At 40.0% G+C, this 13,519-nt stretch overlaps 1 protein-coding gene across 1 annotated transcript in view; it reads left to right on the top strand.

Annotated features, from left to right (window-relative positions):
• ITGA2 (integrin subunit alpha 2) overlaps positions 1 to 4,624 on the top strand; it is a 166,076-nt gene extending 161,452 nt beyond the window's left edge. Inside the window, exons 29-30 of the mRNA XM_089682690.1 lie at positions 2,081 to 2,197; positions 4,189 to 4,624. Of these exons, the coding sequence (XP_089538816.1) occupies positions 2,081 to 2,197; positions 4,189 to 4,266 (195 nt within the window). The 3' untranslated portion in view covers positions 4,267 to 4,624. The remainder of the gene's footprint in view (positions 1 to 2,080; positions 2,198 to 4,188) is intronic.
• Positions 4,625 to 13,519: the final 8,895 nt, after the last annotated feature.

Genomic DNA, 13,519 nt, shown 5'->3' with positions numbered 1-13,519 from the left:
ACTTACTGTATATAGTGCCATCAATTTACATATATATATATATATTTTATTTATATATACACAGTATATATATATACATATATATGTTCACATCAGTCTCTGCCCTCAAGGAGCTTACTATCTAAAGTGCCCAACTCATATTCATACATACACATACTAGGACTAATTTAGACAATATCCAATTAACCTATCAGCATGTCTTTTGAGTGTGGGAGGAAATCGGAGTACCTGGAGGAAACCCACACAAGCACAATGAGATCATGCAAACCCCATGCAGATAGTGCCATGGCTGGGCTTTGAACTGATGACCCTAGTACTGCCACGTGGAAGCGCTAACCACTTAGCCACTGTGCTGCCCTTCTTTGCACACACTCCTGTTTGGACCATTGGAGCAGGGAAGTGATGGAGGAAGTCAGGAAACGAGCAATGTTTTGTTCCATGATGACAAATCATTGCCTGCTGTACATCCCTACTTTGTAGACTTTGAATAATTGCCTGATTCAGTCTGTTTGGGAGATTGTCATCTAATGTCTCTGGCACCCTAAAGGAAACCAGTCAGGATTGTGGCTCTCATTGCCGAAATGGCAGCAGTTTCCATGTTTCTTTCATGGCTCAAATTGGTTGATTTACTAAAAGCAAATAAACTCTTCACTTTGCAAGGGAAGATGCACTTTGCTAGGGAATTTTCACCTTGTGCTTAGTGAATGAGGTGAAGCTCAGCTGACTCGCTCATCCAATCCTTTTTAAACTGATAGCTAAAAATGGGATTCCACTTCTGACCATCATTCAGTATCTTTAATGTGCTATTAAACCCACAACAGTATACAGTCTGTATATGCAGTAAAGCATGCTCATTATACTCACTGTGGAACCTACGGGTGTAATCTTCTGCATTGTGTGAAAAGGCTGTTTGACCCTGTCTTCTCTGATCCTCCCCTTCTATTGTCCTCAATCCATCTGCCACCTGCCATAGTACAAAGAGGCAGTGGCAAGTCTGCACGTTTTGTTTGGTGTGTATTGCTTGAGAGGTTTTTTTTTTTTCGGGGGGGTGATAAGCGCAGGGCCAATCATCGCCATCCAGACAGAGGATCAGGGGTCATGCAGCCTCATAGGACAGTCGGAGGAATGAAAACTCCTCCTACAAGAATAACCAGAGCTCTGCTAAACACTGATAGAAGTCTTAAAATTGCTATATACTTCTGATGAGAAAAGATATTTAGCAGTTTATATTTACTAAAATAACTGCATTTCCATGTTCTGTGTACTGTGGGAGACCAGATATAGTGAATGCAGGGTCTTGTGTTTAGTAACACTTTTAAGAAAAAAAAAAATACTTTTTTTTTTCCTTGCAACTGATTGGGTATTCTTCACAAAGTAAATTGGATCACATTCACTAATGCAGGCCATAGACGGGTCGAAAACCGGCCGTTTTAAAAAAAAAAAATGAAAAATCGGTCGTTCAATAGGCCGACGTTACCACCAATGATAAAAAAAATCGGCCAATTTTCATCCCGTCTACGGCCGGCATTTAATTACTTCTGTCCCTCCAGAGAGCTCCGCTATTATATTTGACATGAAAAAGTATTGCGGTTGCAACAATGTATCCATTTCGGATACAGATGTTTTTATTCGGATACAAATAGATACATTGTTGCAACCGCAATACTTTTTCATGTCAAATATAATAGCAGACTGAAATTCTTCTTCTTTTTCTTCTTCTTCTTATCCTCCTTTTTCTTCTTCTTGCAGGTCACGGCTCATGCGCAGGTTTTTTATCAGTAAAACGATCTGCCGATTTGCCCATCATTCCCGGGAAAATCGGCCGGTTGGCAAAATCGGCCGATTTTTTTCCAACTTTACCGATAAAAAAAATGTGCCAAAACCCCAAAAAACGGCTGACCAATTAACCCACTAATGGTGCGAAAATCGGCCAATGTTTGACCCGTCTATGGCCTGCATAAAATTTCCTAGCAAAGTGAAAAACCTATTTGCCTTTTGTAAATCAACCCCAGAGAGTCATTAGGCATTTTTTTTAACAACTTGAGACTTGTGCCACTTCACTTTTTTTCTTCTGTTGCAGATTCCACTGACAATAATAAAGCCTGGTGAGAAGTCTGAGGTTCCTATTGGAGTGGTGATTGGAAGTGCATTAGCTGGATTGCTCTTACTTGCTGCATTAGTGGCTGCTCTGTGGAAGGTATTTATCATACTAATTATTACAAATTCAACCAAAATTGTATTCCTATTCTCAGATGTTGTGCATTGGGGCAATTTTCACTTGCTACTATGCTGCAAAGAAGGAGGATTATGAAAGAAAGAAACTGATTTTTTTCCCTTATTCAGGCTTTGGTGTATTTTGGGGAGGAAATGTTAAGCATTGTCTTCCATGCCATCAAGCCCTGCTACTTACATAATTAAAACTGGACTCTGGAGAAAGAAAAAAATATACACACACACTGGTCAGCATAAATGAGTACACCCCAACAGATTTGTCAGAACACCTTTACTTTCCTTATAGAATCAACAATTTCTATAGGACACTATACTACAAAATACTCCCACAAATGCGGGTCATTGATTGCTAACAAGATTTGTTAATTTGCACACACAAAAAAGTATTTTTTCTAACAAATTCATTCAAGACCATGTTGCAAAAATGAATACACCCCAATGAAAGTCTTAGGAGCAAAGCTAAATTTTACACAACAAAATCCTAATTAACAAGAATTCAACGACAGGTGAGTCTAATTATTCATTAAACAGTTGTCCAGAAGATAGCTGATTATAAAAGGGTGTTACTTAAAGAAAACTCCTTCCATTTCTTGCTGTCAGAAGATCAGCAAAGCTTTACTTAGCAGTCAGAATACTATAGCAAAAGGGATACAAAACATTAACAAAGATAGAACTGCAACCATCTCACAGAGACGTCTACGGACGTTAACACCTCCACAGGAGTGTCTTCTGATGAGAAGGGTTGAAGAAATCGCCATGCAAGTTCACTGCAGTTAGCTGAAGAAGTAGAAACTGGGGTGATTGCTCCTGTGACACAATACGGTGTACACTGCTGTGGAATGGCATGCATGGGTGTTGTTCACGAAAGAAGCCTCTCCTAAAGCCCATGCACAAAAAAGCCTGCCTAGAATTTGCCAGAGCCCATGCTGAAAAAGAAGACTACTAGGATTCTGTACTCTGGAGTGATGAGGCCAAGATAAATGTTTCTGGAACGGATGGCTTCAAAACTGTATGATGTCGCAACTGTGAGAAATACAAAGAAAAATGCATGGTGCCTACAGTGAAACATGGTGGTGGCAGTGTCCTTCTGTGGGGTTGCATGAGTGCTGCTGGTGTCGGGGAGTTGCATTTCATTGATGGTATCATGAATTCAGAGATGTACTGCTCTATAATGAAAGAGACAATGCTACCATCACTCCATACCCTTGGTCGTCGTGCACTTTTCCAACATGACAATGATCCAAAACACACATCTAAGGCCACTGTTGCGTTTCTTTAGAAGAACAGGGTGAAAGTGATTCAGTGGCCAAGTATGTCTCCTGATCTGAACCCGATCAAACACCTGAAGAGACAAGAATTCTGAAGAGAGGTTGTTCTTGAAGAATGGAAAAAGACAGATGTTGCAATATGTCTCCAACTTGTTCATTCCATTCCTAGAAGACTTGGTGCTTTCCTTTCAAATCATGGAGGTCATACAAAATACTAGATGGAGTAGTTTTTGTTGTTGGGTGTATTCATTTTTGCATCAACTAATTTGAGTAAAACTGAAGATTTTGTAATCTAAGTTATATTATTAGCCTTACTTTCATGTAATGAGCTAAACAAATGTTCTATAAAACTCAGTTTTGTCAATATTTTGGAAATTATTCTTGTGTTTATTGAGGTATTATTAAAATTTTCCTTTTCAAAAGGGGTGTACTTATTAAAAGTGTATTTTTTCCTGAAAATTTGCATTTAATAAACTGCTGTGCAAATATTGTGTAACAAAAAATTGTAACAACCATCATATTATTCTCCAAGGTCTCTGCTTGAAAAAAATATATTTAAGGGTTCAAAGTAATTTTCTAGCAAAAAATAATGATTTTTACACATATGAAAGAGATGTTAGAATTGGCCAGGACTGGAAGTGGTTATTAGGAAATTCCTCCTAATGCGTCTCCTTTTGTGTTTTTCTAGCTTGGCTTTTTCAAAAGAAAATATGAAAAACTTCAGAAAACTGAAGATGAAATGGCAGAGACTGCTCAACTTAATTAACGGTCACCCTTCCCTTTTTTTTTTTTTTCTTAATAACTGTAATTCCTTGATGAAAGTGATTTGTACAAACCTCTTTAAGGATTTTTTTTTTTCTATTTTCAAAGTCAGGAAAGTTGTTTTTTATCAAACTGCAGGGCAGTTTTTGGCATAGTCTTTTTTATTATATATCTTGACCTGCTGGACTGGGGATCTTTGCTACAATTTTATGGTTTGAACTGTTAGTTTTACATAGCTGGAAGTTTTATGCAGTTGTACATTTTCGTTTACATTTTGTGTGTTTTGGAATTTCATTATTTAGTTTACAAATGTATAGCTGCTTTTATCAGGGGAATTAAAAATACATCAACATTTAAATTCATATCATGAAGCAATTGTAAACATTAAACTGCTTATTTTAATATTTTCAGTGATAGAGATGCATTAAAATAATATTTGTACAGGGTTTAGACTATGCTTTGAGCAATGGTATCCCACTTGTAGAGAAGCATAAAAGCATTAAAAATGATTATTAATTTTAGGCATACTGGATAGGAACATGTTTATATTTAAAGGGCTACAATCACAAAACTATTGCATTTTTATAAATGTACTTAGTTTATACATGTAATATTAGTATTCAGTATATGAATTACTTTTTCCTATATTTTTAATATATTTTTCTCCCCGTTTCCAAGCACACCACACTGACCATTATCCTGACAGTGGTACTTGAGTTGCACCAACAGTTTTATTTGTAAAGATTTAATCTATGTACACTTGTGTTCAAAATAATAGCAGTGTGTTGAAAAAAGTGAATAGAGCTCAAAATCCTTCTAATAGCTTTTATTTCCATACACACAAATGCATTGGGAACACGACACATTCTATTCCAAATCAAAACATGAAGAAAAATAGATCAAATTTGTGTTGTTCCTCCAAAAAAAATTGAAGAAAAGTGAATATTAGACTGTTCAAAAAAATAGCAGTGTTTGTATTCTTCTTTACAAAAGCAAACATTCACTATATAAACTGAAAAATGAAGATTTTGCTTTCCTTTGAATCACTTAATTAAGTGTTCTTGCATGGCAAGACCACTTACTGTTATCTCACATATATATTCTCATTATTATAGCCAAATTTACCACCCTAACTCCTCCCACAGTTTTTACACTACATAGACAGTAATATACCGAAACGTGCGGATTGTTCCCGATTGGTGTGCTATTACTCTGTGGAGCGTTTCGCCGAATAGTTCACGAAATATCGGAGTTTTTTGTGGTGAAATTGGTCCCATAGGAATGAATGGCGGAATGTTCAAAACTAGAGTGGGAGCTGACAAATCAGGATATGATTTCTAAACTGCCATCACTCCCTCATTTTCAAGTCCACCTACACAAATCTTATATCAAAACGTTCAGCTATTCCTGCTGCCACTAAAAGCCATAGTCCTGATAGTTTTCACAATATGACCATTTGTTTGCAACTCGAGCCGCTCCATTGACATTAATTGAAACTGCACTCTAGCCGCCTCAAATTTTTAAAAGTTGAAATGCATTTCTCACTCTATCAAGCTTGCCATGTGCACTTTTTAAATTTGATCAATTGGTTAGTGTAATGTTTACTATCTTTACTCACTCCAAATACTCCACACAGTTACTCTGCCCACTCCATAAAGCTACTCTGCCCAGTCCAACCTTTTCACAGTTACTCCAGCCACTCCAACCACACAACAGTTACTTCGCCCACTCCAGTTATAGACTACTGGTGGAGGCAAAAACACTTCACACAATTTCCCCAGAAATTGTAGCTTTTCTAGTTAATATTTAGTTGTATAAGCACTGTTTCTGAGAACTGCTGTACATCTGTGTTGCATGGAGTCAACCAACTTCTGGCACCTGTGAACAGGTATTCCAGCCCAGGATGATTGGACTACATTCCACAGTTCTTCTCTATTTCTTGGTTTTGCCTCAGAAACTGCATTTTTGATGTCACCCCACAAGTTTTCTATTGGATTAAGATCCGGGGATTGGGCTGGCCACTCCATAACGTCAATCTTGTTGGTCTGGAACCAAGATGTTGCATGTTTACTGGTGTGTTTGGGGTCATTGTCTTGTTGGAACACCCATTTCAAGGGTATTTCCTCTTCAACATAAGGCAGCATGACCTCTTCAAGTATTCTGATGTATTCAAACTGATCCATGATCCCTGGTATGCGATAAATAGGCCCAACACCGTAGTATGAGAAACATCCCCATATCATGATGCTTGCACAACCATGCTTCACTGTCTTCACAGTGTACTGTGGCTTGAATTCAGTGTTTGGGGTTCATCTGACAAACTGTCTTCGGCCACTAGACTCAAAAAGAACAATCTTACTTTCATCAGTCCACAAAATGTTGCATCATTTCTCTTTAGGCCAGTCAATGTGCTCTTTGGCAAATTGTAACCTCTTCAGCACGTCTTTTTTTCAACAGTGGGACTTTGCGGGGGCTTCTTGCAGATAGCTTGGCTTCACATAGGCGTCTTCTAATTGTAACAGTACTCACAGGGAACTTTAGACCTTTTTTGATCTTCCTGGAGCTGATTGTTGGCTGAGTCCTTGCCATTTTGGCTATTCTTCTATCCATTCAAATGGTAGGTTTTCGCTTTCTTCCACGTCTTTCAGGTTTTGGTTGCCATTTTAAAGCATTTGCGATCATTTTAGCTGAGCAGCCTATCATTTTCTGCACTTCTTTATATGTTTTCCCCTCTCCAATCAACTTTTTAATCAAGGTACGCTGTTCTTCTGAACAATGTCTGGAATGACCCATTTTCCTCAGAATTTCAGAGAGAAATGCACTGTAACCAGCATGTACAACATTTGCTGCCTTCCTTCCTTAAATAAGGGCAATAATTGCCACCTGTTTTTCAAAGAATGAATGACCTCACTAATAGAACTCCACACTGCTATTATTTTGAACATGCCCCTTTCAATTAGTGATTCAATTACACAGAATCAGCAGCATGCATGTCATGACTGTTGGGTCTGTTGGATTTCTATTACTCTACTACACCTGCTAGTAAATTATTTGCCATGTAGAAATATCATTTCTACCAAAAACAGTGATTGATCAGGTTAGTGATGTCTGACTGCTATTATTTTGAACACAACTTTATATATAAGGTGACCGTTGTAAGCCTCCTGAAAGTGTCATAGTATGTTCCAACTGTGGTCTCTTTTTTGCTGGACAGCCTGGTCTTCATAGAGATGCGGAGAAAAGTTATGTACATATATAAAAAAAAAGACATATACTTTAGTCATGTAAATTTAAAAAAAAAGTATATGCTTTATACCATCATTACATGTATTTACTATATGCAGTTATAGAAATATTTTTGGCAATAGATGTCCTTAAAGACGGAGCACTGGATGTAAATATATAAAAAGTGTCATGTTTGCAGTTACTTTGCTGAAAAACATTGTTCTGGTTCTAGTTCTTATTGATTTTTCATCTGTCAACACATCTGTATCCAATTCCAGCAAATTTACCCTGTGCAGTTTTATTCTGTCCTAAATAGGCAAATATGATATTATAATAAGCTAAATCCTATGCTCAAGAAAAAAATTATTTCCATAGTTGGTGGACATCAGTAGGTAAAACCAAATACTACCAATACGTTTTTTGCCCAACAGTTCATGGATCCCTGACCATTACACGTATACAGCTACACGTATGTGGACACCACTCTATGTGATTGAGTTCAGGTGCTTCTACTGAAGGGTACCATTAAAACAACAACATAAAAAGACATTTTGGACAGCCAGTTTGAGGAAGGCTATTATCTTTGCCAGCCTGACTGTGCCCCTGTACACAAAGCCAGGTCCATAAAATCATGATTTGATAACTTTGGTGTGAAGGAACTTGGTTGGTCTTTGCAGAGCCCTGGCCTCAACCCTACTGAACACATCTGCTGCATTCTTCATATTGTAAATTAAATGGAAACTCCCACAGGGAAAGTTGACTTTGGAGGGTAAATCTCAGATATGAAATTCCTTAAAGAGGTTGCAAAGGCTGAAGATTTTTTACCTTCATGCATTCTCTGTGCAGCTCCCCCCCAAATACTTACCTAAGCTCCATCACGATCCAGCAATGTGCACGAGAGCCTTGGCTCTCCAGAGATTCTCCTTCCTCACTGGCAGTGGGAGTCACTGACTGTCAGTCACAGTCAGTGAGCCAATGAGAGAGGGGACAGGGACGAGCCTCGGCTCTGTATGTGAATGGACATGCAGAGCAGAGGCTCAGGAGAGAGCCTGCTTTGGTGCCCCCATGAGCAAGCTGCTTGCTCTGGGGGCATTTGACAGGAGGGAAGGGCCAGGAGCACCAGCAGGGGGACCCGAAAAGAGGAGGATCGGGGATGCTCTGTGCAAACCCACTGCACAGAGCAGGTAAGAATGACATGTTGGTTATTTTTTTTTTAGTTGCCTTTAGTATCACTTTAAAGATGTATGAGGCTGGTGAGTGACTAAAAATAGTCACCTATCCAAAGTTAAATATCAGACTTATGTGGACTGACCCTTTAAGATGATGCACATTAGCAGTAGTAAGGAGAAGGCACAATATGCTGTGCTTTTACTATTTATACACACTAACCCTATAAATTCTTGCCCAATGTAGCTGTAATCTGTATCCGGTTTACTGGCTACATTTTTTGAGCATAGCATACAAAGGCCAACAAAGGGATTGTTTTTATCCAATATATTTTGATTTCCTCTTACTTTAGTGTGAATGGAAACAACTTTAATACAATTTTTAGATTATAAATACAAAAAATGCTTGTTTTACAGCAACAAAAAATGTATTTTGTACAGGTTATTTTTATATGAAAAATTGTCTAATGATGGCATTTCCAGTACTGTAGATTAGGTTGCTAGGTATTCTATTTCTCTTGCACATGATGGGGGTAATTAAATAATGGATCACTTTGCTATCATTTGCTATGCAAAGTGAGCATAAACTTTAACTTAAACAACAATTTTGCTAAGTGATCAACCTCTACTCCTTTAGTAAATACAATTTCAAAATGTTAATTTTTAGTTAATCTACAGTGTCTGTGGGCTGTTCATATATGTGTAAAATCAGTGGTCTCCATACTTTCTAAACAAAGATCCAGTTTACGGTCCTTCAGACTTTAGGGTGGCTGGACTGTGTCCATTGGGAACAGAAATTGTCCTGGTGTCAGTGGGAGTAAAGAGCACACCATCGTTGGTGTCAGTGGCAGGAATAGTGCCCCATTTTTGGTATATATGGTAGGAATAGTGCCCCATTGTTGGTGTCATTGGGAGGAATAGTGCCCCATTTTTGGTGTATATGGTAGGAATAATGCCCCATTGTTAGTGTCAATGGGAGGAACAGTGCCCACTTGTTGGTGTCAGTGGGAGGAATAGTGCCCCCTTGCTAGTGTTTATGGGAGGAATAGTGTCCCATTGTTGGTGTCAGTGGGAGGAATAGTGCCCCCTTGCTAGTGTATATGGGAGGAATAGTGTCCCATTGTTGGTGTCAATGGGAGGAATAGTGCCCACTTGTTGGTGTCAATGGGAGGAATAGTGCCCACTTGTTGGTGTCAGTGGGAAGAATAGTGCCCCCTTGCTAGTGTATATGGGAGGAATAGTGTCCCATTGTTGGTGTCAATGGGAGGAATAGTGCCCCATTGTTGGTGTCAATGGGAGGAATAGTGCCTCATTGTTGGTGTCAGTGGGAGGAATAGTGCCCCATTGTTGGTGTCAGTGGGAGGAATAGTGCCCCCTTGTTGGTGTCAGCGGGAGGAATAGTGCCCCCTTGTTGGTGTCAGCGGGAGGAATAGTGCCCCCTTGTTGGTGTCAGCGGGAGGAATAGTGCCCCCTTGTTGGTGTCAGCGGGAGGAATAGTGCCCCCTTGTTGGTGTCAGCGGGAGGAATAGTGTCCCCTTGTTGGTGTCAGCGGGAGGAATAGTGTCCCCTTGTTGGTGTCAGCGGGAGGAATAGTGCCACATTGTTGGTGCCAGTGGAAGGAATAGCGCCCCACTGTTTGTGTCAGTGGGAGAGATAGTGTCTTGCATCAGTGGGAGGGAAAGCGCCCCAAGGGCTGGATAAAGACAAGCAATAGTGTCCCATTGTTGGTGTCAATGGGAGGAATAGTGTCCCATTGTTGGTGTCAATGGGAGGAATAGTGCCCACTTGTTGGTGTCAGTGGGAAGAATAGTGCCCCCTTGCTAGTGTTTTTGGGAGGAATAGTGTCCCATTGTTGGTGTCAGTGGGAGGAATAGTGCCCCCTTGCTAGTGTATATGGGAGGAATAGTGTCCCATTGTTGGTGTCAATGGGAGGAATAGTGCCTCATTGTTGGTATCAGTGGGAGGAATAGTGCCCCATTGTTGGTGTCAGTGGGAGGAATAGTGCCCCATTGTTGGTGTCAGTGGGAGGAATAGCGCCCCATTGTTGGTGTCAGTGGGAGGAATAGCGCCCCATTGTTGGTGTCAGTGGGAGGAATAGCGCCCCCTTGTTGGTGTCAGCGGGAGGAATAGTGCCCCCTTGTTGGTGTCAGCGGGAGGAATAGTGCCCCCTTGTTGGTGTCAGCGGGAGGAATAGTGCCACATTGTTGGTGCCAGTGGAAGGAATAGTGCCCCTTTGTTGGTGTCAGTGGGAGGAATAGCACCCCACTGTTTGTGTCAGTGGGAGAGATAGTGTCTTGCATCAGTGGGAGGGAAAGCGCCCCAAGGGCTGGATAAAGACAAGCAATAGTGTCCCATTGTTGGTGTCAATGGGAGGAATAGTGTCCCATTGTTGGTGTCAATGGGAGGAATAGTGCCCACTTGTTGGTGTCAGTGGGAAGAATAGTGCCCCCTTGCTAGTGTATATGGGAGGAATAGTGTCCCATTGTTGGTGTCAATGGGAGGAATAATGCCCCATTGTTGGTGTCAATGGGAGGAATAGTGCCTCATTGTTGGTGTCAGTGGGAGGAATAGTGCCCCATTGTTGGTGTCAGTGGGAGGAATAGTGCCCCATTGTTGGTGTCAGTGGGAGAAATAGTGCCCCATTGTTGGTGTCAGCGGGAGGAATAGTGCCCCCTTGTTGGTGTCAGCGGGAGGAATAGTGCCCCCTTGTTGGTGTCAGCGGGAGGAATAGTGCCCCCTTGTTGGTGTCAGCGGGAGGAATAGTGCCACATTGTTGGTGCCAGTGGAAGGAATAGTGCCCCTTTGTTGGTGTCAGTGGGAGGAATAGCACCCCACTGTTTGTGTCAGTGGGAGAGATAGTGTCTTGCATCAGTGGGAGGGAAAGCGCCCCAAGGGCTGGATAAAGACAAGCAAAGGATGAAAGATATAGATGGGGCGACAGACCAGGAAAATATTTAATGAGAGCTCTGAATAAAAAGAAAAATAGAAATTATATAGAAAGGATAAAAAATTCTAAAGGAGAGTTGGTTTATTCAACCAAAGGGATTATTAAAGTATTCACGGAATACTATAGAAAACTGTATAATATTAGCCCCCATGGCTCTTCAAAGGAAAATGTAAAGGATATTAATGAAAAAAGGATGATATATTTAAAAAATGCAGGATTACCAAAGTTAAGTGAAATACAATTGAACGCCTTGGATGCGGAAATTTCCCAGGATGAAATAAAAGTAGCATTAAAAAGTACAGGGGGTGGAAAAAGTCCAGATCCGGATGGGTATACAGTTAAGTACTATAAAAAATATAGTGAAATATTGTTACCTAAGCTGAAGAAGTATATGAATGAACTGGGAGGAGGGATGGAGGGTAGAAGAGAATCTCTTCAGGCCCATGTTGTACTCATTCAAAAGGAGGGAAAAGACCCTTCCCAGTGTTCTAGTTATAGACCAATTTCACTATTGAACACCGATACTAAGTTGTACGCAAAGGTCCTAGCAAATAGGCTGAAAGATCTAATGCGTGAATGGATTCACGGAGATCAGGTGGGCTTTGTCCCAGGGAGAGAGGGTAGAGATAACGGGTTGAGAACTCTGATGCTCATTCAGAAAAGTAGAAAAGGGAAGGCCCCGGTGGTACTACTGTCGATTGATGCCGAGAAGGCGTTCGATAGAGTGGACTGGGCCTTCATGATGGACAACTTAGAAGTGTTGGGGATTGGAGAGAGAATGCGTGAGTGGATAGGTAAACTAAATAGAGAGCCCACCGCAATTATCACGGTAAATGGGGAGAGGTCGGAATCCATTGGAATGTCCAATGGAACAAGACAGGGCTGCCCACTGCCCCCCTTGCTGTTTGTTCTGTCATTGGAACCTCTGCTGTCTACGATAAGGAATAGTGGAGCGGTAAAGGGAATCCAGATAGAAAATATAGAACATAAAGTCGCGGCCTTCGCGGACGACCTATTGTTTTATGTAGACAACCCTCGAATAACATTACCTAATATAATGAAGATCTTGAAGGAATATGGCGATTTATCAAATTTAAAAATTAACCCAACAAAAACAGAGATCTTGAACATTAACGTACCAAAGAGTGAAAAGGAAAAGCTACAAAAAGAGTTCCCCTTTACATGGAGAGAAAAAGATTTAAAATACCTAGGAATAAAACTTGCTATCTCATATAAACAACTGTATAGATTAAACTATATTTCTTTAATAAATGAGACCAAGGAAGAATTAAAAATATTAGAAGGAGGAAACCCATCATGGATAGGACGTATAAACTTAGTTAAAATGGTAATCATACCTAAAATACTGTATAGATTCCAAATGGTCCCAATTAAACTCCCAGAGGCCTTTTTTAAGATAATGAAAAAAATGTTAATAAGATATATTTGGAGGAATAAAAAACCAAGAATAGCATACGAAATATTGAGTAGAACTAAAGAGAAAGGGGGAATGGGACTACCTGATGTCAAGAGATACTATAAAGCAGTAATTTTAGCAAGAATTTATGATTGGACATTCAACCACAAGGGGAAGAGTTGGGTACAAATTGAAAACGAATTGAGTGGGATTAGTTTGAGTAAGATGATATGGGTCCCAGCACATCTTAGAAGAATTAAAGAAAGCACAAGTATTTACACTTTAAATGTTTTAAGGGCATGGGATAATTTACACAAAAGTAGGAAATGGGAATTCAATTCTATATTAATGCCTCTTGTAAATTCTGATTATTTCCCCCCAGGAAAGGATGAGATATCAGGTAGATGGTTTAAAAGGGAAGATATCCAACTGAGAGATGTACTGGATGAGGGGGAATTGAGACCATTTAAAGAATTAAAAGAGAAGAAGGGAGAAAGTTTTA

This window comes from Staurois parvus, unplaced genomic scaffold (genome assembly GCF_062004578.1).
Source record: "Staurois parvus isolate SC_StPar_1 unplaced genomic scaffold, SC_StPar_1.0 ptg000294l, whole genome shotgun sequence".
Taxonomy (NCBI): Eukaryota; Metazoa; Chordata; class Amphibia; order Anura; family Ranidae; genus Staurois; species Staurois parvus.
This window is presented reverse-complemented; position numbering and strand designations above follow the sequence as displayed.